Here is a 25130-nt window from a genome sequence, read left to right as displayed (position 1 = left end):
ACAGTCTCTTGCTCCTTAACTGTGCTGGAGAACTGAGGCCCTAACATCAAGGATGCAATTAAAAATTTTGAAGAAAAAGCTTTCTCCTCTAATGAGACCTTGAGAGTAGAGGACAAATGAGCTCTAATTTCTTAGGGGCTTCATATGAATTCTCCCAATTCCCACCTATAGGGGAAAAAAACACCAGTTCCATTTGTATCACAGCACTATACAGGAAAGGCCATTCACGCTGTGGAGATACAAACTTTTGGGAGAGTGAGGTAGAAGTTAAAACAAGGGCTGTAAGCTGGACTGAAAAAAAAAAAGAATTTTTCTCATAAAAAAAGAAAATAGAATGGTGGTTACCAGGAAGGGGAACCTGGAGGGAAGGGGAAGAAGGGCATTGTGGTGTAATGGGTATAGAGTTTCAGATATACAAGATGAAAAAGGCCAGAGATCTGCTTCACAACATTGTACATATACTTAACACTACTAATGGTACACTTAAAAACGGTTAAGAAAAATTTTATGTTATGTGTTTTTACCACAATAAAAAAAAAAAAAGAAAATTTTGTAGTTTACAACTGTGGATTGACTCATTCGGTCTATACGATTACTAAACTGGTAAGTTTATTTAGGGCTTCACCTTTGAAAAAATCACAGAACTCAAAGAAATCCTTGAAGAGGGGAGACATAACGTAAGGACATAAATCTGGACAGAAAATCACTACGTACCAGGCATTGGCTCTGGGACATACTGGAGAGCTAACTTCATTTCACCTCTGTTTTCTGCTTCAAAGGCAACTGGTGCTGTCTGGAAAATGAAAGAATGTCAGCAGGTACGAGACACAAACCATTTACCCTGTTTGTTGGTGCTGTTATGGGACAATATCTGCCTCATTTCTCGGATTAGGTATCACTCATGAGTGCCCTGGATTAAAATTTCCCTCCCCATCAGAGCTAGACTGTTGCTTTTATATCTGAGAAAGCTATATTGTGTATCTTTGTGGGGTACACAGAAAACATCTCAAGGCCTTTAGTTCAGAGAAATCAGAATGGCTTTCTTGGAGACAGGAGAGATGTTCTGGGATGCTTTGGTTTTTATAAAAACACATACATTTTGTCAGTCATTCAGCCAGCACATAAAACAACTTATTTGTATTCTCTTTCTTTGAAGGAGTGAGAAGAGTCGGGGCCGGGGACGGGGGTGGGGGGGAACAAATATTACATTTTCAAAGCTTCATTAACCTAATTATTTTAGACCAAATGAGGAGATGCCTGTAAGAATAACAAAGACTGAACAATAATTTTAAAACATATCTATTATAAGAGAGAGAGAGAGTTCTACTTTCAAATATTGGTCTTTTAGAGCCTTGTTTCCAAAACATGGCTACATGTCAGAAACATAAGGGAAGTTAGTTAAAAATGAGATGCTTTTGACAACGTCTGAGGAATTCTCATCCAGCAAGTCATGGGTAGACCTAGAAATAAGTGCTTCAGGTGATTCTGATGTGATATTTTGGAACCATTTCTTAAGTGGAACTGTTTTATTGTGTAGATACTTAATAATAGTTTGTATTAATTGTATGTATCACTTGCAGCTATGATGGACTAGCTGGGATCACACCAACCCTCACGATGAGGATAAAAAAAAACTGGATTAAAAGAACCTATTTGAAGGTGATGAAGAATTATTACGATAGACAGGACTCAAATGGACGAGATGTTGGAGCCTGACATTCTCTGCTTTCCACTTTGAGGCATTAGCTGATTTTCAAGTAGTGCCAACTGAGAGCACAACAAGTCTAGCAGAAAGAGACTAAGAAGCTGAGCAGGGCTTCTCACAGTGCTGGGGAGGCAAAAACTGGCCAGCTAAGGAGAGATGGTCTCAGAAAATACTCTAGACCAGTAGTTCTCGAAGTATGGTCTCCAGGCCGGCAGCATCAGCAATGCCTGGGAATTTGTTAGAAATGCATATTCTTGGGCCAGATCTTACCAAAACAGAAATCCTCGGAACAGGGCCAGAAATCTATGTTTTAATAAGTCCTTCAGGTGAATTGGATACATGCTAAAATTTGAGTACTACCTAGGTTTTCAGTTGCAACCCATGAAAGACCACAGTCTAGGAATATGGGCAAAGAAAAACTAGATCAGACCATGTGAAAGCTGAACCCCAGCTTCTAGTCAGTTCATTACCAGACTAAATTAAGGTGGTGTGTCCCTACTCTGTGTGTCAGATGCAAAAGTAAACCCTCTCAAATTATCCCTAGAATTTTTCATATGCAATGTCCAGCATGCAATAAAAAATGAACAGGCATAACAGAACAAAGGACCAAATGACCAAACTAAGATAAAAAATTAGATAAGAGAGATTCACAAATGTTTAAGATATTGGAGTTTTCAGATACACACTTTAAATAACTTTGATTAATAAATTCATAAAGATAATGTGAAGATGGAGAATTTTAGCAGAGAAATGGAATCTATAAAAAAGAATGAAATGAAAATGTAGATCTGAAAAGTATAATCGAGGACCTGTAGATGGGTATAACAGCAGGTTAGACACAGCAGATAAGAAAATTATTGAACTAAAAGATAGGTTAGCAAAAAATAGCCAGCCAAAAGAATAGAGAGGAGAAAAAAAATAGAATAGAAAATATAGAAAAGAGCATAAGAAACATATGGGACAGAGTGAAAAGACATAATGATCCCAAACTATGGGTAAGCATTCTGAATGAAAACGCAATTTTACAGCAGCTCTCTCCTGTATCCTAGGCCCCAAACCAACCAACCAACAAACCAAACAAAAAACTCTGCACTTACCTTCCGCTTTAGAGGGTACCACTTCAATTGTTTATTCTGTTTGTTGTCCCAGTCCCAAGTTTCCAAATCAACTTCCACTTCCCCTAGAAAACTATTGCGCTTAAATGTATCTCGATGCCAAACAGACAGGTTCAGTTTCTGTGTCTTTAAGATTTGCCTGTCGATTTTATACTGCAGTTCAAAGAAGGAAATTAAAGTGGTAAATAATATTATTTTATGCCAAAGTTACGACATAGAGATGAAGAAAAAAGTCATCTGTGTAGGTCAGATTTTCTCATCTGTTAGGTTTCAAGTCTCAAGAATATTGCAAAGTCATCTTATTCTAAGTGTCTTGTTTCAAAGAGCTCAAATTCATCTTTCACAAAAGCTCATTTTTCTTTCCCCCTCTGGAAAAGCAAATGATGGCTCAAATATCATAGCCAGTAATAGCTCTCTAAAAACAAAAGCCAATTATTCAATTTTTACTGGATGTTTTTAGTTCTAACTAGATATAACATAAATCAAATTCGGTCTAAAAATACAAATGAAGTTTAATCCAACGGCCTATTTTCTACCTAAGGACAAAGTATTTTTTTAATGGATTTTATTTTTTAGAGCAGTTCTAGATTCACACAAAATTGAAAGTACAGAAGAGTTCCCATATATCACCTGTCTCATATACATACAACCTCTCCCACCATTATCCTGCAAGGACAAGATATTTTTCAAGAAAAGATCAACCTGGGTTTTTTTTTGGCATCCTAATAGTTTTAATCTAAAATGTAGTCAATCCTTGATTACATATAATCATGGAAGGGATAATAGTCTTTCTAATCTAAAAGTAATCTCTACTTGGCTTTATGATATACTACTTGACTGTCCATTTTGGTTGTAGCAGACTTGCCTTTCTCTGAGTTTACCATTTAAACTAGCTGGTTTTTCCTGAGTATAGGGTTGAAGTAGCTGACCTAGAAATAGCTAGGGTTCTGAGGTATATCATAGTCAAATCATAATTAAAAACTTGTTACAGAAAATTCACCCATGGATGACTGAGGGTTAATTTAATGCTGCTCCTTTCCTCAGAGGATAACCAAATACTTGGACAGAATTTTCAGAAAGAGGGAATGAATAATCCTTCTCATATTTGTAGTTTAAATAATCTGTTACTCATGACTAAGGCAGCATAATAAAGTTTGAAGGAAAAAGGAATATGGGCATTTGAGCCAGGTATAGTCTTCATTCATCTATCCATCCATCTATCCTTCCATCTATAAACATTTTTTAAGTACCTATACCAGACACTGCGCTAAGAGCCAGCATTTACTAAGTGTTTAATGCATACTAATTACTTCATACATATTGGTAGGTAGGTACTATTCTTATCTCCCTTTTGCAGATCTGAAGTGCAGATGGGTTAAATCATTTGCGTAAGGGTAGGCAGTTTACAAGCAACACAGAGTTGGTCCCTGCCCTCATGGAACTTACAATTAAACCAGTAGTTAAAGTGCTGAATGTTAACACAGCCTATTGTAAAACTAGGAGACTGAGGCAGCAGGCAGCAGGGAAACTTAGGGGTTAAGGACAGCTTCTCATAGGAAGAGGCATTTCAGGCTGTGGGACGTAGTTATGGACAGAATGTGGGGAAGAATATCCCAGTCTGAAGGAACAGAAAGTCCCAGCATTGTGAGAAAATGTAGTTCCTCCAAAGAACAGAAAGGAATCAGGGTGATCTGAAGAAAGACTATGAAAGTGGAATGAGGCTGGAGCTCAGGTTATCAAGGGAGTGGTGTGCGTGTTAAGATGGGTGTACTTGACCCTAAGGATAATGGGAATCCTCAAATATTTTAAGCAAAGAAATAACATGATCAGAATTAGGCTTTTATAAGATTGTTTTGGCGGCAATGCTCAACTTTATCAGCTGTGTATCCTTGAGCAAGTTCCTTTATTTCTCTAAGCTTCATTTGCCTCATCTGTGAGACGCAGATAATACTATCCCCCTGGCAGGGTATGGAGGGCATGCATGAGATAATGCATACAACAGTCATGGTATATCATCTCATACAAAGCAGATTCTCAGAAAATGGTTATTCATTTCCTTCTCTCTTGGTGACTGACTTCCTCTGTAGAGATACTACCCAAGATGACATGGCCTTTTAAATGCATAGGTCACTATTTAGGATTTTCCTAGATAGAGAGGTCATAGATACCCGCAGTATCTCATTATACACAGGATTCAACGTTTTCTTCACTACAAGCGTTTTCTTCTTGCCCATTTTGCCCTTGTCCGGTAACAGATAAGTCTTTACATATCTAAAAAGAGAATTGAACAGACAAGAAGGTCAGAGAACATAAAAGTGATGTGTCTACCTCCATTTTTAAAAATGCATTGGAAATTGATAGAAGTAATTATTTCATGACACTAGGAAAAGCACTGTGTAATAAATGCTCTCACCAACACCTTTACACTTAAGCTTTTAAAGTGATTTCAGTGGAATTGATAATTTTATATTGTTTTGAAGATTTTTAAGGGATATTTCCTGAATTCCTTTCTTCCTTTGACCTTAACTAATGTGGGGCAGGGGGAAGACGACAGACTTCTAACGTGATGCTTAATTCTATTGGCTAGTTTCCTATTAAGAAAAGGCTTTGATGCTTGCAGAATTTAAAGTTTTTGTGACTGTCTTTTGAAAAAAATAATCTGGTACATACCTAATCAAGCCATATGAATGTTAAAAAAAAAAAGAAGAAACAGAAAAAAAACAAAAAGGCTATTAAGCCCAGTTCCTTTTAGGATTGGGCTTATGCTAGCAAAATAATTAAAACTCAGACTTCTGCATAGGGATAAGTAGGGAATACCATTCAACTTTGTAACTAAACTGAAATGCAGTTAAACCTGTGATTTCAAAGATGAATTGGTAATTCCCCCTAAAGTTCTATAGAATATAATTTAAATATGGAAACTACCTTATTCTAGAATCTTAACTATTTCTGCACCACAGAGCATTATAAAGTATGTCCCACGTGTCCCTAATCTTAGAGAAAGTTTGAAAGTGTGTGGAGATTGGGGCTCAATCTATCATTCCTCATTTTGCTGCTGAATTTATGTAAACAGTCGCTTATCTTCTCTGTCCCTTGTTTCCTTATCTGTAAAAAGAAGGAATCAGGACAAAATGACCTCAAAGGTCCCTTCCAATTTGAAACGTTTTGTGCTTCTCTGATATTTTTATAATTTAGTAGGTTTGGCATATGAATCTATAAAGTAAACAGCATCTCCCCCCAACTTTTTTTCCCAAACGTTCCTTTTAACACAGTCACACACATACCCTCCCTTCAATTACTTTCTTTCCTTCCCAATTTCTACAAGATTAAGAGTAACTAAGAGAAAATAGTGACTCCAAAATGTACTTACGGGTCCGAACGCTGTTTTTTAATATCTGCTGCTGCTAAGTCTTTACACTGGGCCACAAAGACATGCAACTCCTTCAGTGAGTCCACATAGTCGATTGCAAACTGAATATTTCCCTTCACTTCCAGATTGCCAAAGTCTCCACTATAAACACTCATCACACTGCCGCTCACCTGAAAGCGTAGGAAACAAGCAGTGTTTGTCTCTATCTCATTCTTGAACCCAACACAAGGATCATGGATGTAATCTTTGCTTGCCATTATTTCTCTAGTTTGCACATAAAAGCAGTTAATTTAATATGGCATCAAAAAAGCATACCAACACAGACAACCTGACATGATATGCATGACATGATGACTAGTGTTTAACAAAAATTGCCTCTAAGAGACATAGATGAAAAGTGAAATGCAAAGTTTTTTAGATGCTGACTCATTTCAAAGCAGGGTGATTTTATGGTAGGGGGCATTCAGAGTTCCATTTTTAGGCATGCTTAGAATTTAAAGTGTTAAAGAAAGAGGATGTGAGAAACCTCAGGCACACAAATCACAGTGACACATTGCTCTATCAAATTTCCAAGGCACTAAAAAGGAATTTTACTATGTTACCCGTCCACTGAATCTAAGAAAATGCTTACTGAGCCATACACTTTTAGAGGTCAGGAAGGGCAGAAAATGGATGATTGATGAAGGAAGTTTAAAGCCTTCCCAAGGCCATACATTTGATTGTCATCAGCAGAAATTCAATTAAAATAGATTTTTTTACAAAGAGTTTGAAAAATGCAAGGCTAGTAAGAATTTAAGCACAGATTTATCATTTGTTTAGCATACCTGGTGAGATATGTGCATGTGTATATATATCAGAGATATTTGGATAAGTGTATGTGGACATATTTACATATATATTTCTACACACATCTTACATGCACACACAAAACTACCTCACTTTATGAAAGTTCTGTGTAAAGTCAAATTCTCTAAATCAAATCTGAGCAACTACACTTAGGGAGCTTTCCTTTGAAAACTCCATTCTGAATCCCTCTATGGGGCAAAGAATCGTCTCTCCTATTCTTTTATGTGAATCAGTACTTTCATTCATCAGAATAAAAGTCTTGCTAAAAGAGAGGTACAATTCTATACCTGCACACAGTATATAAAAGCATATGAGATATAAGCATACTTTGTGATAGTTACCCCATTTGTTGCACAGAAAAATTTAGTGGTTCATCTTGTTGGTCATTTAGGTTTATTTTTTAAGTACTTACATCCAAAAAACCATATTTATTTATTTTGGATATGAACTCTCTTGTGACTAAAACAGAGAAAAAGGAAGATTTGGCTAGCCAGAAGCCAACTGTGGGTTAGAGAAAAAGCTCTCATGCCCCTGGAATCTGAGAAATACAACAAAAGGCCCTTTTACAGTAGCAGGAGCATGGTGGAGCAAGGTTCGCAGAAGCAGAGGGATATTAACATGAAGCCTTTGTTTACATACAGAAGACAAGGACGTCATGCCAGAGGAGCTGCTAAGATTGGTTAAAGAGCTCGGGCTCTTCTTGTGTCTGCTGAGCTGGTAACTGCCTTCTGATGTTGTATCTGTTTCTCTGTCATCACTCTACAAAACATTATATAATATATACAAAATTTAAATTCAGAATGAGTCAAGATCAAAATCTGTTTAGATAAAGATAATATCCTTGTATCCCACTGATCTATGACATTTTCCAAGGTCAAAGTGCTAACTGCCAAGGAATGGTATTCAAGATGGGGTGGGTGGTCTGCCTTGGACCTCATCTTAGGAGGAGAGCAGTGGTTAGGTACTGAAATAACAAAGCGATTTTTTTCACCTACAAGGTGGCCCCAAGGCGCATTCTCTTAATATTATATATTTATATTGCTTGGAAAACTTTATTGATACATATGAGAAATTAACTTTACCTAGACAATAAATGGTCTAACATTTACTATCAAATCATAAAATGTCATGCCTAATTCCTCTCGTTAACATAGGCTTAACTTCCCTAAATATCAATAGTGTCTCATTTTACTTGAGACACTATTAAACTAGGGAAAACAAATGCTAATCTGATCTGTGTTTCAAGTTTTTTATACATATGTATATATGTGTGTATATATAATTTTAAACCACCTCTTAGGTATTTCAACAGTGCTATTGTGCTTATCTTTTGTGTTGCTATAGGGAAGTATACTGATTTGTACATTCTGCCCACATTAGATTTTAACAAATTTTAAAAAAATAGCAACAAGATACTTATTTTAAATATGTCCCAGGAAATATTTACCTGGGTCAAGAAAGAAAAGTGACAATAATAAATTTTATTATATTTAGATCTATAGTTTATTAGATGGTAGCTTTAAGAATTTATGCTTCAGAATGAGTTCCTTTTGGGGTTAGACAGTTTATGGAGCAGTTCAGTGGCTCCTGGGGTTAGGGAAACACCTTTATGGAGGAGTGATTAGTTCATGCCAACATATTCCAGGGCCCATGCAATTACATGTCAATATAACAGAAGCCAATCCTAACGCAGATTAAGAAAAGGGTTAAAAATTATGATTTATATGGATGAGAAAAGAATCCTTCCTCAAGGGTGAAAAAAATCCATACATTTTTCATGTCTCTATTCTCATACACCCTTCCCACATGCTTACAGACCATTTCCCCCTATCATAGCCGTAATACATTCTACCTGGTACATCAGATCATTAGTGATTATTGGAAGGATAGGACCTTGTCTTGATGACCTGGAACACTGATTTTCATAAAGTTGGTACTCAACAAATGTGACTGACACTAAGCCTCAAAGGGACAGTGGACAAAAGAAGCAATGCCTGATTTCATCCCACTTCCTTTAACATTCAGTCCAACCCCAGGTACTTTGAAAGGTAAAATGATGCAGCTTAATTTGGCATCTCTGACGTACAAACTCAAACAATTTGGACTGTCTTTTGTGTGGAGCAGTGAGGCAGCAGGTTAAAACTGAAGGGAGGAGAAAAATAAAATATCAGGCCAATCAGGTATCACTGGCCTCTCAAATTATTAGATGGTTCATTCATATGACCAACCAAGACCAAAGCATATCTACAAAGGTATAAAACCATAGGAACTACATGAGGTGCCTATGCTGGCTTCCAGCTAATGAGTTAGTTTCAAAGAATGTGTGATTCTTTCCAAAGGAACTGTAACGTGGATTCTTAAGCATATGCAAGGGCTGAATACTTGCAGATACAGTTCATCTAAGGCTAAGAGTAGACAGAACGGTGCCCAGGCGGTGGGGGGAGGAGGGATGTAATTTATATACTGTCCAGAGCTTTCCTTACATTCCATCTACTAAGAGAACACTTAAGGATGAAGCTTTTATTTCGCCATTAAAAATCAGACCAGGGTTTCCCTGGTGGCGCCTGCCGATGTGAGGGACACGGGTTCGTGTCCCGGTCCGGGAGGATCCCGCATGCCGTGGAGCAGCTGGGCCCGTGGGCCATGGCCGCTGAGCCTGCACGTCTGGAGCCTGTGCTCCGCAACGGGAGAGGCCACAACAGTGAGAGGCCTGCGTACCGCAAAAAAAAAAAAAAAAAAAAAAAAAAAAAAAAAAAAAATCAGACCGAAACTGCAAACAGAACAGTTAACATTAAGGTACTCTGTGACAGCACTGTGCACGTAGCAAATTAGTAGCATGGCCAGAACTGGGAGTGCCTAACCTCAAAGCTCAGGCTCCTAACTAGCTGGCTGCAAGAACATGGAATCTTAGTTAAGTCACAGGACCTGAGTTCAAATCCTAGATCTACTTTTTAGTAGCTGTTGGATTTGGGGAAAGTTACTTAACCTCTGTGAGGCTCTTTCTTCTTTTATAAAATGGAGAAATTTGTACCTACCACACTCTGTTTGTGAGAGTTAGACATCAGAGCGAATATCAAGTGCCTGGTACTTACTAGGTACCAAATGAATAATAGGTAATAGTCATGTTCTTACTTGAGACAGTAGGTATAGTAGTTAATAGCATGGGGGTCGGAACTGGGCTCCAGTGCTGGTTTAACCCCTTTCTAGCTGAGTGAGGTTACCTTACCTCTCTTACTCTCAGTTTCCTCATCTGTAATATCTGGGGATAACGATGGTGCCCACCTCCCAGGGTTAATGGAAGATTAAATGAGATAATGTACGTAAAGTGCTTACCCCCAGTTGATATCCTTTAAGTTTTCTATGTCATTGTTACTTTACTATTTTAACATATGCTTTCAAGCTAGTCATGCTACCTAGACTTAGCTTTCACAAATCAACTGTACTCTAAACAACAGAGGAGCTCATGCCAACATTTTTCTGCTAAATTTCTTATTTTGTACCCACTTTGAAACAAAAGTCACATTCCCAAATCTATGCACTTTGACTTCACCACCAATAAGAGTTACTGTATGAGTCAAATGAGATGTGCCTTGCCTTGTTCCAGGACTAACAACACTACCTCTATTGACATGAGAGGCGAAGGTCAGTCCTGCTGACCTCTTCGGTCTCTGCTATGGCTGAATACAGACACACCAACCTTGGCATAGCAAATTCACCTATTTGGTTCCATTTTTCGGAAGGTACAAAAGACAAACTTGCCTCATCTTGGAGAAATTCTGGAACAGACTTGCTCATCCTTTTGAGTTTGTCAGGGTGGGAAAACTGATTATCAGGTTGTGAAGGCACTGTGGAAACTAAACAGTAGCATTTCCATTCAAAATTATCCTCACAGTTGTCAGACAAACATAAGGCATAAGTTGAAAACACACTTTTCTTTCATCTATGAACAGAGATGTTTTTGTAAATTGGTTAAAGGCATAGTAGTTCACATGCACAGGACCATAAGGTAAGCAACATGCAATTATAGAGAGAGAACTAGCAAGGAGTTGAACCAAATAGAAGACAAAAATTTAAAAACCACTAGGTTTACTGGACTGCAGGACTGGATTTGAATTATACTGAAACCTACTACCAATGTGAATTGGTTTTAACTTATATTTTTTCACATTAGAGCTTTGAACCACAAGATCTGTACTTTATTGGTTCATCTCCTTGAGATATATTACATTTTTAACATGCTGCAGGCTGAAAAACTATTTCATCAGATAGCAAGGATCTTTGTACACAACTCAGTCATAAAAGTTTTCTGGCTATTGAGTGTCTAAAAGGAGGTTGGTTTCTTTAGTGATTGTTGGGATTACCTGTAAGAGTGTTTCGCCCTCAGAAAGTCGTGAAAGACTACAATTTCAAAACTAATTATTTTTTGAAAATAGAAATTATTTAGATACCTGTCAATTCAGAGTTTTCAATAGAGGTATCCCAAGGCAAGTTTGAATGATTCAATTTAAGATAATCTAAGAAATTACTATGAATATGTAGCATATGATTTCTTTCTGATACAGTAAGCATATGTGTGGAAGTCACAATAAGATGATGAATTCGCTTCCTCATTTGTATAACTCTAGTTAGAAAACTTTCTTCTTCTTTGCCTAAGAATGACAATGTCTAAGCTTTTCTTATGGTGAATCAGAGCTTCTATATTGAATGGCTTAATATTTTTCAAGGCACTTAGAAGAGTGTCTGGCACATATTAGGCCTTATGTAAATATTTGCTAAACAAATAAACATTATCTGATAGGAAATCTTTAAATTATCTTTTCAGTGTGATATAAATATACTGACTTGACTTTCTCATTGAAAGATACTAGGAAAACAGATAAATAAAAATCAAATTGTATTTCTACATGTAACTCAAAAGGCTCAAATTTAGTCCTGAGCATTAGCTAAATTCATCTTTAGTTAAAAGAAATCTAATGAAGAAAGACAGAAACTTGAACTACACATATTAAATATTTGCTTATTCACATAATAGTTCTCACCTAGCTTTAGGCTCGCAAATGCATCAAAATACATTTATGGTGTCTCACAAGATGATACCTACTTTAATTACTTCCCATTAAACAATAACACATGTGTGTGTGTATTCAGGTGACTTATACTGAAGCAGTAAAAAAGTAGATCCCACAAGAGCACAATGTAGCCCAATGAGTATGCAAAACTTTTTTATCATAACACTACTCCCTATTATTTTCAAAAGTATATATCTGTTACTCAAATGTAGTCAGTTTTACATTTATTGGGCTTTAGTTATTTGTGTTTTGATCATGCATTACATTTTGTCTTGTGGTAAGAATACACTCTTTACTAGAGAAAATGAATAACCCCAGCCCAGACATTAAGAGTCATCTTGGAAAATATCACAAAAAAGAGAAATTAATTTACCCAGAATTTAGCACACGATTAGCCTATTTCCCTTGACCAATAACTAAGCTAATTAGGAGGTCACATATGAAGACACAGACATATAGGCATACATTGTCTATGCCTATGTTTTGTTTCCACTTCTCAAGTTAAATGTTGAACAAAACACAGAAAGATAAACTAGGATGCCCAAACTTAAGTATCCAGTTGCCAGTTCAAAAGCAACTGGAAAAGCCTCTTTACCCAACACCCCTGAGGGACAGAAGTCTTGTTTCCTCTGCAGCAGCCGGACAGAGAACACACACCAAGGGCTGAAGCCTGGATTGCCTTCTTTCCTAGGTGGTTCTTAAGAATTTGTCAGGTCATGTGCCAAAGCTCAGCTCCTTCATCTCTGGCAGGAGAACCTCATGAGCAAAGTTTCAGATTTCAGATGAGATGTCACAGCTTTCAAGCAGTAGCACTTCTCTACCTAATGGCTCCTTCCTTTGGCTGCTCTTCTCTTTAAGAACCATCAGCACATCCAAAGACTGTTGGGAAACTGTTATTAAAAATTATGTGGACTCTTGAGGGCAGGTGTGTGTATCATTATCTTCAACCCTCCAGTGCCTAGGATTATGAAACCACCTCAAACAGGGACGTCAAGAAGACACACATACATATCTGCATGCTTTGCTAGCCTCCACAAACACCTTTTTAATGCCCTATTTGTACTCAAGACAATAGTCACAGTTAAGAACAGCAGTCTTAAGATTGAACAGAAAATGGTGAATAATCATTATCTTTTCTTCATGGTGGATATTAATTAGTTGATGCATATTAGCTACCACAAGTGTACATACATTTCTTTTTTTAAATTGAAATATAGTTGACATACAATATTATGTTGTGTACTAATTAATAACTTGACATTTGCATATAAAATGATCACCATAAGTCTAGCAACCATCTGTCCCCATACAAAGTTATTACAATATTATTGGCCATATTCCTTATGCTGTATATTACATCCCCACAGCTTTTTTATTTTATAACTTAACCTTTTAAGGTTAAGTTATAAAATAAACTTAACCTTTTCCCAGCCACCATGCCCCCCAGAAGCCATCCATTTGTTCTCTATATCTCTGAGTCTGTGTTTTGTTTTGTTTTTTTAGATTCCACATATAAGTGAGATCATATGGTATTTGTCTTTCTCTGACTTATTTCACTTAGCATAATACCCTCTAGATCCATCCATGTTGTCACATACATTTACGACTTGAGATTCAGATGTTCATTTGCTTTATATATTGAACTATACTAGAGTTTAGTTTTGAACCTCAGAGCTTAAACCTTGCGCATTATAAAATTTGCTCCTATAGATAATGTAGAGAGGCATATATGACCATACTACATACTAATTGTCAAAGTACAGTTCTTTCTTAGGTCCAGATACATTATAAATTGCTTCATGTCTATAGCCTTGCGTAAAGGCCATAAGAGATCCAATACTCCAGACCATACTGCAACATAAAAGCCAAGTGATATTAGAAGGGGCCAACTTCATTTTAAGTAAAGACTCAAAGAGCAGAGAGACTGGCAAAAGTATAACAGTACTGAGCAATAACATATGTATATATAACACATATACATATGTATACATAAAAATTCTAAATATATATAACTATCCCTCAGTGGAATCATGAATTAATCTTTCAACACAGATAGTAGTAAAATATTTTTAATAAAACCCTTGTCAGAATGAAATAGTTTTGTAAGCTGCAAGAGTTTAGTATAATAATAAATGCTACATTAATGGGGTTAGTTATTTCAGCACATTTAACACCATGTAGAGCGGCAACATTCAGTCATTTGTGAGAAAGATCCTGCTACTCACTTCCTGGAATGCATTCATTTGTATCTGGTTCCTGAACTGCTTTTTGATCTACTCAGAAGAGCAACATTGAGAATAAATACCACTTTAACAGAAAGATGAAAGAGACACGAAAATAAAGCTCAAATGTCAGTTTCACAACTAAGACTGCAGAATACACGTGACAGTTTTTCAGCTTGCTTTCCTCCATTCCCCAGTGCAATTCTTCATTAGCCTCTTTGAGGTCTCCTGTTCAACTAAATATCCAACATCCAGCACAGGAGATGTGCAGTGTCTTTCCTCTCACTCAATAAGCCACAGCATGGAAAATGGAACGAGCACTGTACTAGGAGTAGTGAAGCTGAGATGCCCGTCCCCACCCTCCCACTGACTGACTAGCTACAAGAGCTTAGATAGATCACCTAATTTCTCTGAGCTTTTCTCATCTGTAAAATGAAGATAAAAATCACTGCCCCACCTACTTCAGTGAGGTGGTTGTAAACATAAAATGAGAAAGACAAAACTATTACATAAAAAAGGAATGTCCTTTGAAGAGCTCTGTTGCTGCATTTTACATGAGAAAGCTCAGTTGATATACATTTTTATCATTATAGTGCAGGCAACTTAGAAAACACAATTCTAGCATACAAGTCTAAATTATATTTATGTTTGCATAAATGCTGAACCATAAAAATCAGACTCATTTCCATCCCTCCCACCACTATTACCCTATTCATTTTATAACTGAACCAAGTAATACCTGATCCATTGACAAGCTGCAAGACCTTCTGGCTCCTTAAACTTCAGAATCAGTTAATTTCACCCCTGGTCTATACTTAGTTATTTACTTGAGCAGAGGCAGGATCCCCACTCTTGTTCTGGGACCCTTTCCTTTGACCTTAAGTCTTTACCAGTTATACCTAGAGAGATCTAAATGCTGAGACTTGAGAATCAAATATAGCAATAACTTAACCCAGAAACCCACTCCACTCTCCCTGCCTTCACAAGGAGTTTTGCAAGTCAGAGTAGCAAAAATCTGCTCATACCCATAGAAATACAATTTCCTATTTTTAGAAACCCTCGCTTCCCAAGGGTCTCTGATGAGATCCTCACAACAGTATCATCAGCAGAAACCTTAAGAATACAAGCAGTATTAAATGCACCAAGTCAGAACCATTTTATAATAACTTAGGCTCAATTCATCACATAGCGGCAAATGACGTTCTTCTATTTCTCTAACAGCTGCATCCCGGTGACTGCCCAAACCATCCCAGAACCTAATACACAGACAGACATGCAAATACATAAAGATATTTACCATCTTCAGCACTACGCACTAATTCTTCTGGCAGATTATCTACTTTTGCTTGATCTGTGCAGGAGAAATTAACAAATGGTTAAAACGACTGACCCTTGGCGAGAAAGAACAGTGAGATTGTCCCTGGAAGCCCCCGGAGTTGGAAGCAATGAGTCAAGATGCGGTGAGGGGTGCAACCAAGATGTCTTCCCCAAAATACTTTCTCTTTAGATTAGCTAGTTGAGCCAGTGCCATAGCGGGAGCTCCCATTTCAGCCCCGATGCAGCTTACATCAGCACACTGCTCCACACGGACTCCCAAGGGTTAGAGGGTTAGCTCAGAGCAAGCAATCAGCTGGCAGCAGGAGAAAGCACAGGGCTGCAACAGCCTCTTTATTCTTCTGGAAATGGTAAGATGCTAGCCATGACTAACACCTTCTCAAACCCACGGTCATTAACAAATATTTCTGCGCGTGCATCATCATTTGTGTATGCCTCTGGGAGCCTTGCTTGGGAAGTCAACTGAAGAGATGTAACTGGGGACCAGCTGCTAAGTGGAATCTTGGCAGGCTCGTGTGAGAGTGGGTATCGGTATTTGGAAAGGAGCATGCAGGAATACCCGTCAGCTGATGGTGTTTTTTATTTTAACTCTACACATTCCTGAGTACTTTAAAGCTGCACCATGGAAATAGCCACATGCTTCTCAGGCAAGAGGTTTGCCAAATTGGACAATTGTTGCTGAGTTTTGGGGTTTTTTTCCCCTCAGGGCCCATCACTAACATCAGGAAGAACAATCAGGGCTGTCCGACAAAGGACTGGACTCGCCTTCTCTGGAAGCATTCAGGCGGATGTGGGGGGTTGGCCACCTGTTAGGGGGCTTTAGAGGGAATTCCTGCACTGGGGGGAGTTTGGAATGGGTGACCTTCAAGGTCCCTTCCAACCCTGAGATTCCAAGATCTTTGGTAGGGTGAGGACTGCATTCCAAACTGGGACTATCGCCCCCAGAGCCCTGAAAATCTCTGAATTTTAAGAATTGTTTAGTGGCATAGCTTTTTCTTTTTTAAAATCTGAGTTTTCAGTCTCAGTTGCAGATGCATAAAAATATCCTAAACATGACAATGGTCAATTTTAATCATATGAGTTTGGCAGTGGTTAACTGGCACTCAATAAGTTTTCGCATGACCATCTGTAATCCCAGGGGTGCATTTTAGCTTAAAAATATTAAGAACAAAACCCCAAGAAGTCACAATCTCTAAGTCCCTATATACATTATGCTATATGTTAGTACTCTAGAAATCCTTTACCAGTTAAAGCAGCAGCCAGTGGGGAATAGTGTGCCTGAAGTGTTGCATGTCAGATAGCCTTTGGGCTTATAATTCCACTATCCAAAAGAAATGCATGGAAAGGGATAAAAGAGAAAGCAAAGTCCTTGAAGCCAGGGACTAATTCATCTCTATATCATGCAAAAATTTATCAGACATCCAACACTGTCATATGTAACACGGTCTCTTCATAAATGCTCTTGTTAATAGCCTGTTGATTTTGAGTCCCAGCTCTGCTGTATGAAAGGAAGCAAACTACTTTACCTCTGGGAACGTCACTTTCCTCATCTGTAAAATGGGAGTAACAATTTGTCCCTCACAGGGTTGCCTATGCCAGTTAAATGGGAAAATGCATATAAAACACTTAGCCAAGTCCTGGCACACAGTGTTCAATCAATGTTAGCTATTACCACTAGAACCACTAGCTACCACAGTCTTTTAAAACTCACTGTGCTTGAATAAACACTCAAACTGGGATTCTTCACGGAAACCTAGTATTCTAGTAACCAAACCTCACGCGTTATTTTAAAAGCAAAGTTCCAGCCACTTTAGGCTGAGCCTCTTCAGCTCACTTGGGAAAAGTTATTCTCATCTGTTAACCCCCCTTTAGGGTTTTCAGTGCACAACAGCATGCAGTGAGGCCACAGAAGAGCACATACGCATTTTTAAGCTGAGATGGGGGCATGAACAGTGAGGCAAACTTTATTCTCACTTGATGAATCTGATGCAATATCTTCTAGACTTTTGGAAGGCATTTTCCTAGCAGCACTCCTTTCCAAAGTTTTCAAAACAGGACTGGGTTCTTCTTCTGAACCTGTTGCAAGACAAAACCGATGAATACTGCACAAAAAAGAAAACAACCGAACTCTTAAATCAATGGACACTGAAATGGTAGGTTGAAAGGAGGCATTATGCCATAAGCCTCTATACTTTTATTCACTCTATGAAGCACTCCAACAGAAGAAAATAAAATTTCTCCACTAAAGAATATTAGTATATTCTTTAAATAACTTTCCTGGTCAAGAAATATTTGTAAGCATAAATGATACAGAAACAAGATTAACAAGATTCCCACATTAATAGAAATGTGCTCTCTTAGTCTTTTACACCTCTATTTTAGGCACATGATTTGTTCTGTGCCAGACTTTGAATCTTTCCCCTTCACTTCTAGCTTTTGAAGACAGCCACAAAATGGTTTTAGGAGCATTAAAATAATTAGCTGAAAACCATAGAAGGCAGGATTCAGATGTTTTAACATCTGTGTATAATTGGGTACACAGATGGGTGAATTCTCCAGATCAACAAATGTAGGTTTTTTGGATTTCACGAACTGGTGAAAGTTCCAACAAAATGTTGGGTAATGACATGAGGTAGTCAACTTTTTATTTTACTAAGGCATTTGCATGGGGGAGGGTCTCTATTATCTACTAATGCCTTTATTTTATAAAAGGAAAGGCACTTTAGGACCATAAGGAAAAAAAAAAAAGGAAGAAAAAGGGCATAACCAGAGAATAAGAACAGTTCTTTAAATACATCTAATTTTATAAAAGTTTTTCTCTAGATAGTCCTTAATTGTTCCATTTTGTCAGTGGAAACTCCATTATGGATAAGCCCTGGTCTGAGTACTCTCATTCATCACTGCTGTAGTCTCAGTGACTAGAAGAGTGGCTTGGCAACAGGCACTTTGAAAATGTTTGCTAAATCAATGAATGATTCCATTAATGAGTCAATGAATTTGGGAACTACTTCTCTAGACAATACTCTCCTGAAATGCATCCCAGCTCTGCCCAATGTTAATAGGCATTCTCCAGTAAATGGATGCTAAGATGAATTAGATTTGGGATGCTCTGTCTTCAAACTTAAAAGGTTTCTTACTGCAGACCTTCTCAGTGACTTTAATATGCTTTAGTGTACTAATCATGTGCATGATCTCCCAGCATTCCCTCCCCCCTTTTTAAAGGAACATGCTGACGTATTGGTTGGTTAAGAGCTCAGCCACAAGTCAAACATGTTAGGCTTCTCATCAAAATTATGGTGCCTTGTTTCAGATTCTTCCCTACTCTCACTCCACCCCCCCTCACTTATTTAAAAAATAATAATTTAGGTTAGAATATACAAAACTATGTACTATTTTATACCTCCTACTTGGCTTATAATTTTAAAATATCTTCTCTGGGCTCTGTCTGTCTGGGTGGTTATTTATATCGACTATTTCTTTTTTAGATAGGCTTTTTTGCTGTTCAATCTGTTATGCTGGTATACTTTAACACAGCCATATACATTAAGCAGTAGTCTGTAAAGTAAGTGCAAATTTACAAGCCCTTCACCTCCTATAGGTCAGTTTGGCCTAGTAACTCATGGGGTAGCTTAGTAAAAGTCTACTTCAACAAGTTTAAGATGTTGCCTTACACTCTTGCATATGTCTGGTTTGAGAGACTGGTATTTTATTTTCCTTTTCTCACCAGTTACAAATGTTAAAGGGGCTTCAGCTTGATTAATTAGGATTAAAGGTGGATTCTTTGGTCAGTTTTCAATAAGAAGCCCTAGAGCTACTTGCAAAGGAGCCCAAACCTCACAAATCAGCCACTCAGTAAAGCTCATTTGTTCTCATTGAGACTGAAGGGAGCCAGAAAATGACAAATTCTATTAATTTTCTACTAAGGAAGGTGATCAACATTAGTTGTTGTGCAATTTTGGTTAGAATGTTCCAGCCAGAGAGCATCCTTTATCATTTCATCACTCTAATCAACTAACTTCTAATCCCTATTTGTTCCTGGGTTTCTTTCCCAATAGCCAGGTTGCTCAGAATAGCAAACTGAGACAAGCCCTATCTTTTATAGCCTGGCTGAAACCAGAAGCCCAAGTCCACTTAGGTGAATATGGTAATTGATTAAGATCTCCATTCACTTAGCTAAGGCTGGAGCCAAAGAAATGCAGCAGGCCAGGCAATGCCCTTATAGGTGGAATCAGGTGAGGTCATCAGACTGAGGCATACCCTAGAAGGGGAGGATCCTGAAGATAACTGCAAACAAGAGGGAGAGAGTGGCAACAGAAACACCACAGCCCAAGGTATCTGAGGGAAACTTCCAGCCTTGCACTTTGTTCCTGATACTTAGCCACTAATGTGGTAAACTACTGTTCTTAAAAGGGAAATGTGTGACCAATATGGGAGTTTCTTGCCACAAATCTTACTAGAGGCTCCTGTATGGACTGCCAATTAGGAAATTCTAATTAGTTCCAAGAGGAAAGCACACTTGGATGTTTTAGAGGTACTCTCTAAAACCCAAAAGTTCTTTAAAAAATACTTTTGAAACCTAAAAATTCTATCATTGATCAGTGAGAATAAAGTCAGATTCTGAAACACTGCCTGATGGGTAAAGCTATCTCTATGTAACTCATTTGATTAAAGAATATAAAAGGAAATGTAGTTTTTTATTAAGAAAATCTAGGGAGAACTGAAGTACAAAGAAGAATTTAGTACCATTTGGGCTTGTCAAATTAATCCCAATTCTAAAAACTACACCATTCTTTATGTCAGCATTACATAAATCAACTCATTAACCAATCAGTTAAAAACTTCAAAATGCTCACTGGAGGTATTTCTATAGCTTTCTGCCTTAGAACTGATGTTTCCATCTGAAAAATCAGAGTCAGAGAAACCTTCTTTTTCTTCCTTTTTCTCTTGTCTCTTATATGGGGATGCCAGAATCAATTCAACTTTACTTATTTTTGTAGAGTTTTCTTTGTTTGTCAGGAGAGGAATGGGTTGCCTATTTCTGGGCACATTAATTGCGTCAGAAGCCTCTTTGAAACCAAGCTCCTGAAAAGCCCCTTCTCAAACTACTGCAACCTCACTTTTATAATTCCTGTCCTCTGGGGGTTTTATAGTTTCCGTGGTCCCTATTTCATGGTCCACAGAAAGTTGTGAGGTTCCAGGGATCTCAACCCCACTTTCAAAACCACAGAGATCTATTGGTAAATCAGTCACAGCTTTTTCTCTTCCCAACACTTTATCACATTGACTGACTTGAGATTTGAAAACACTACTCTTACGTTTCATTTCCGAGGCCTTTGAGGCTTTCCAGTAAAAAGAGGGCACTTTCCCCAAGAACCTGGCCTGCTTTGACTGTGAAGGCTCCTTCTCAGGAGTTTCTTCCTTCACCAACACTTGGAGCTGATAAGAAGGACCGTTAGATGATTCTTTAAGGAGTTTCTCAAAGCCAATCTCAAAAGCACTCCCAGTAATTGATGGAGCCTCAGACTTTTCTACTGTTTCTTTTATTTCCTTAGGATGGAATTCAGAAGCAGCTTGCCTGGGCACCTCAGTACTACCTATTTAACTTTGATGAATAAAGAGTCCCTGTATCACTGTCATATTTTGAGCAGGGGGTTTCAATTGTTTCCTTCAGTAGTTTTTCTAAGACAGCACTGAATTCAAGGAGCTCTGATTTAGGTTGAATAATTGTTTCCCTCACAATTTCTGTCACTTCCTGAGATAACTCTTTGCCATACTGAGCAACAGTAGAAGCAGATGAGCTAAGGGTTTGTTCTGATGGAAGCATTTGGGCAGCTAAATAAGATCCAACTTTATGAGTTTGATCAGGAACTACACTGCAGGAATACAAATCCTTTCTGTCTGGAACTATGCTGTCCATTGTAGTCTGTGATGGGATAACTCCCAGAGAGTTTGAGGGGCTACCTTCTACCTGCACGCCTTCAGGAAATTCTGCTTTTACTTCTCCAGAAACTACTTCCCTCCCAACTGGATAACTCAACCAAGCTTCTCTAAGTAGCTTTTGTAATACAGCCTTTACATCATTCAGTGCAGGTTTGGGTAGAAGAAGAACTTTTTCTACAGTCTCAGAAATTTCCCTTTGAGAAGGTAATGCCTTATTCTGAGGAACTAGATGAGCATCCTTAGAAGAAGGCATACCTTGGGGAGTGTTGGCCACATCCCCAAAAGAACCCTTTCTGTGGTGATAGGAAGGTTGATCCAATGGGTAAGAACCTTCTGCAGCCATCTGAAACAAGTTCTCCGTGTTTAGCTGGCACTCACCACTTTGAGCTTTCTGGGAGAGAGCTGAATTTCCCAAAGTTTCTGCCTCTGGAAAAGAAGCTAGTATCTCTCTCTGATAGGCTGATGTGTTCTGACTCCATTCTATCCCTTCTTCATAAACTCTACTCTCTTCAGACTCAGAGTTGATCCTAGTGGTTGCCGGTTCACATTTGGTTTGCAAGGGAGAGGGTGGAGTTCCAGTTGCTTCCTTCAGGAGTTTGTCTGGACTAGCAGTCAAAGTGTTCGAATTGACCTTTGGAGGAGCTACTGTTTTGTCTATATGCTCATTAATGATCTCCTTAGGTCTTTTGGCTTCTTCCTCAGTATCAGCAAAATCTGTCTTTCGAGGCCATGTCTTATTTTCAGAAATACCTGGTTCAAGCGCTTGTTTTTTATGAACTTTTCCACCAGAGGGCTGGATGACTTGTGATGAGGCTTCTGAAAGCAGCTTCTGTAAGCTGTCATTAAACGTGTCTCTGTAGTCTTTAGAGAAAACACTTGTTTTCACGATGGATTCTTGAATCTCTTGAATCTCTTTGTCAGAGTAATCCTTTTCTTCCTTGAACACTGGAGTAACAAACCCTTCTGTATTTTTTCCCATGTTTTCCTTTGATGACTCATATCCTGGCAACTGATGAGTGGACTTTCTGGGTGGTCTCAATGGAAATGTGGTTTCATTTGGTAACACCTGGAGTGTGCCCTTTGAATTTAATTTCTCTATTTCCTCTCTTTCCGGAACTTTTTTCTGGCTTAGAAGCGTCTCTCTTTCATGGGTATTTTTTCCTGATGATTTAATGTCATTGAATTCTTTGTGTTTCTGGCTAGTAGAAGGCACAGAATTTTTTTGGCTTGTGGTAGTATTCTTCTCAATATTATCTTGACTGTTTGGATTGGCTCCTAAGTCCCAAAACTTTCTCAAATTCTCAAATTGAGAGTGATTATAGACCTGTTCTGTATTGGGTTCATCCATTCTTTCTTTTAGGGATATAACTTTAAAGTTGGGATTCCATTCACCAATTAGAGATCTGTCTTTCTCCAAAGAGGTATGTATTTCACTCCCAACATTTGAAAGAAGTTGCAGTGGTGGAAAAGTAATGTCCTTTTCACAATGCAAACTGTCTGTCACTGGTAATCTTCTTATAGGCTCAGTTGTCTTACTCTGAAACAGAGACACTTTACCTGGTTGGCCAGCTGAAGGATCATTTTTGGATGGACCTGATATTTGGGGCCTGGTCTCTTTAGTTTTATTTGAGGAATAAAAATGGCAGAGATGGGCTGCTTGACCATCCTTATCTAGGACCACTTGTTCGGCAGTGACTTGATTATTATATTTACTACAGCCCATAGATAAACTGTCCATGGACTTCACAGGCTGATATGCTTTAGCAGAAAGTTGTTCCTGACTAAATGAAGATGTCGGTTCTTTATGAGTTAAGTTAGCAGTAGCTTTCTCACCTTCCCAAAAGGATATTCTGTCACTCACTCTTTTGTATTTCTCTCTTTGCACTTGGTTTTGGGGAACCTCACCTGCTTCTTGTAGTTGGACCTTAGGCTTCTTCCAAGGAGATTTATTGTTGGTAGCCTCAGGGGGTGACTCAATAGCCTCCGATTCTGAAGAAGCTTTTAGGATGTAACTATCTCTTCCTTTGCTCTCTCTCTCTGCCTTCACATTGTCTTTCAAACTCCATTGTTCGATAACTGTTGAAGAGTCAAAATTCACTCCTGACTTTCTTCTATTTTCTTCATAAACACAAAGCTTGGGTTCTTCTTCACCTAAACTGTCAACATCCTTAGTGTTGCATGGAACTTGATCTTCTGCATGAGATCCTTTGCAAACACTGTAGGAATAGTTATTGGTTGGAGGAAGTACCCCAATTCCTTCTCCTACGTTTTTTGAAACTTGGCTATAGTCCACAGTTTTACTCTCTTGATTTGGACTGGAGATTTCAAATGGTTGCAGTATGCCTGGACTTTCCTTGCCTTGTGGGGACAAATTAATAGATTTGGGTTTGATATCCACATTTTTGCCATTTCCAAAAGGCATATTTTCCTCTACCTGGAATGTTGAATCAGATCCCACAGGTGTTAATTCAACTTTGGTGGATAACAGAGCCTTTGAGCCATTTTCTTTTTGACTGGTATCATCGGTCACCAAGGCAACAGCAATCCGTGACTTTGAGTCTGTTTTTCCTTTAGGCTCTATTTCTTGGGAATATTGGAGAGATGATTTCTTGTCATCTGAATGAGAACTTCGGTTAAACCAGTCTAGGACTTTAGATATGGAATCATCGGTTGTCTTCCTTATCTCAGTGGCATGTGGACCAGAGCATGAGGACGTCTTAGCTTTTAGGGACTTGAGAAGAGGGGGCTTACCTTGCTGATGGTCTCTAGAACTGAGATCTGGCACCCGAGATGACTCAGGCTCAACGTGAGACAGTTCATCTGCAACACAGAAATGCTTTTCTAAATAAGAAAAGAGAATGCTTAAAGAATTATTATTCAATCACTAACATTATCTTTTAAAAAGGCACTTTGTATTTGCATTTTCTACACCATTAGCTGTTTATATCAGCATTTATCTGGAGTTATAATGTAAACCATCCTAATTAAGATATTCTACCAAAGATGCCCTATAACAGTAAAGGAAGGTAAACATAGGCCCCTGGAAGTATGGGGTGTAAGCCGAATTGGGGAATTTCTTTCAAGTGTCTGTTTTATTCTAAAAAATCAAGTGTATTCTGACCCATGTTACATTTTAAATATTCATTTTTCTCGAAGCTTTGCATAAAATAGACACTCCAGGAAGATACATCATGTTGATTTTATGACGCCACCTATCTACTGGCCCACTCATAAACCCTAGAGAGGGCTTACACTCAAGTTCGAGAAACACAGACTTAGGAGATTTCAGAAGTTAGAAAAACAACGTTCAAGGAAGATTAAACAAGGAGCTCCCTCCAAAACGTCAGAATGGCACAAGAAGGATATTTGCATCCAAGGGCCTTACTCCTGGTATACTGAACCAGAATCTCTGAAGATGGGGCCCAGGAATCTTTCCTACCAGCTATCCCAGTGGTTGTTTTGCATACTGCAGTTTGAGGACCATGGTCTCAAGAGGCTCCTCCATGATCCCCTATTTCCCTTCCACAA

At 38.2% G+C, this 25130-nt stretch overlaps 1 protein-coding gene across 1 annotated transcript in view; it reads right to left on the bottom strand.

The window, feature by feature from the left end:
* Positions 1 to 25130, bottom strand: part of SYTL2 (synaptotagmin like 2) — a 99555-nt gene that overhangs the window by 5354 nt on the left and 69071 nt on the right. Inside the window, 10 exon segments of the mRNA XM_060104466.1 lie at positions 715 to 793; positions 2803 to 2973; positions 4989 to 5091; positions 6191 to 6360; positions 7676 to 7795; positions 10796 to 10890; positions 15625 to 15678; positions 17637 to 17738; positions 20516 to 21260; positions 21262 to 24422. Of these exon segments, the coding sequence (XP_059960449.1) occupies positions 715 to 793; positions 2803 to 2973; positions 4989 to 5091; positions 6191 to 6360; positions 7676 to 7795; positions 10796 to 10890; positions 15625 to 15678; positions 17637 to 17738; positions 20516 to 21260; positions 21262 to 24422 (4800 nt within the window).

The sequence above is a fragment of the Mesoplodon densirostris genome, chromosome 7 (assembly GCF_025265405.1).
Source record: "Mesoplodon densirostris isolate mMesDen1 chromosome 7, mMesDen1 primary haplotype, whole genome shotgun sequence".
Lineage (NCBI taxonomy): Eukaryota > Metazoa > Chordata > Mammalia > Artiodactyla > Ziphiidae > Mesoplodon > Mesoplodon densirostris.
This window is presented reverse-complemented; position numbering and strand designations above follow the sequence as displayed.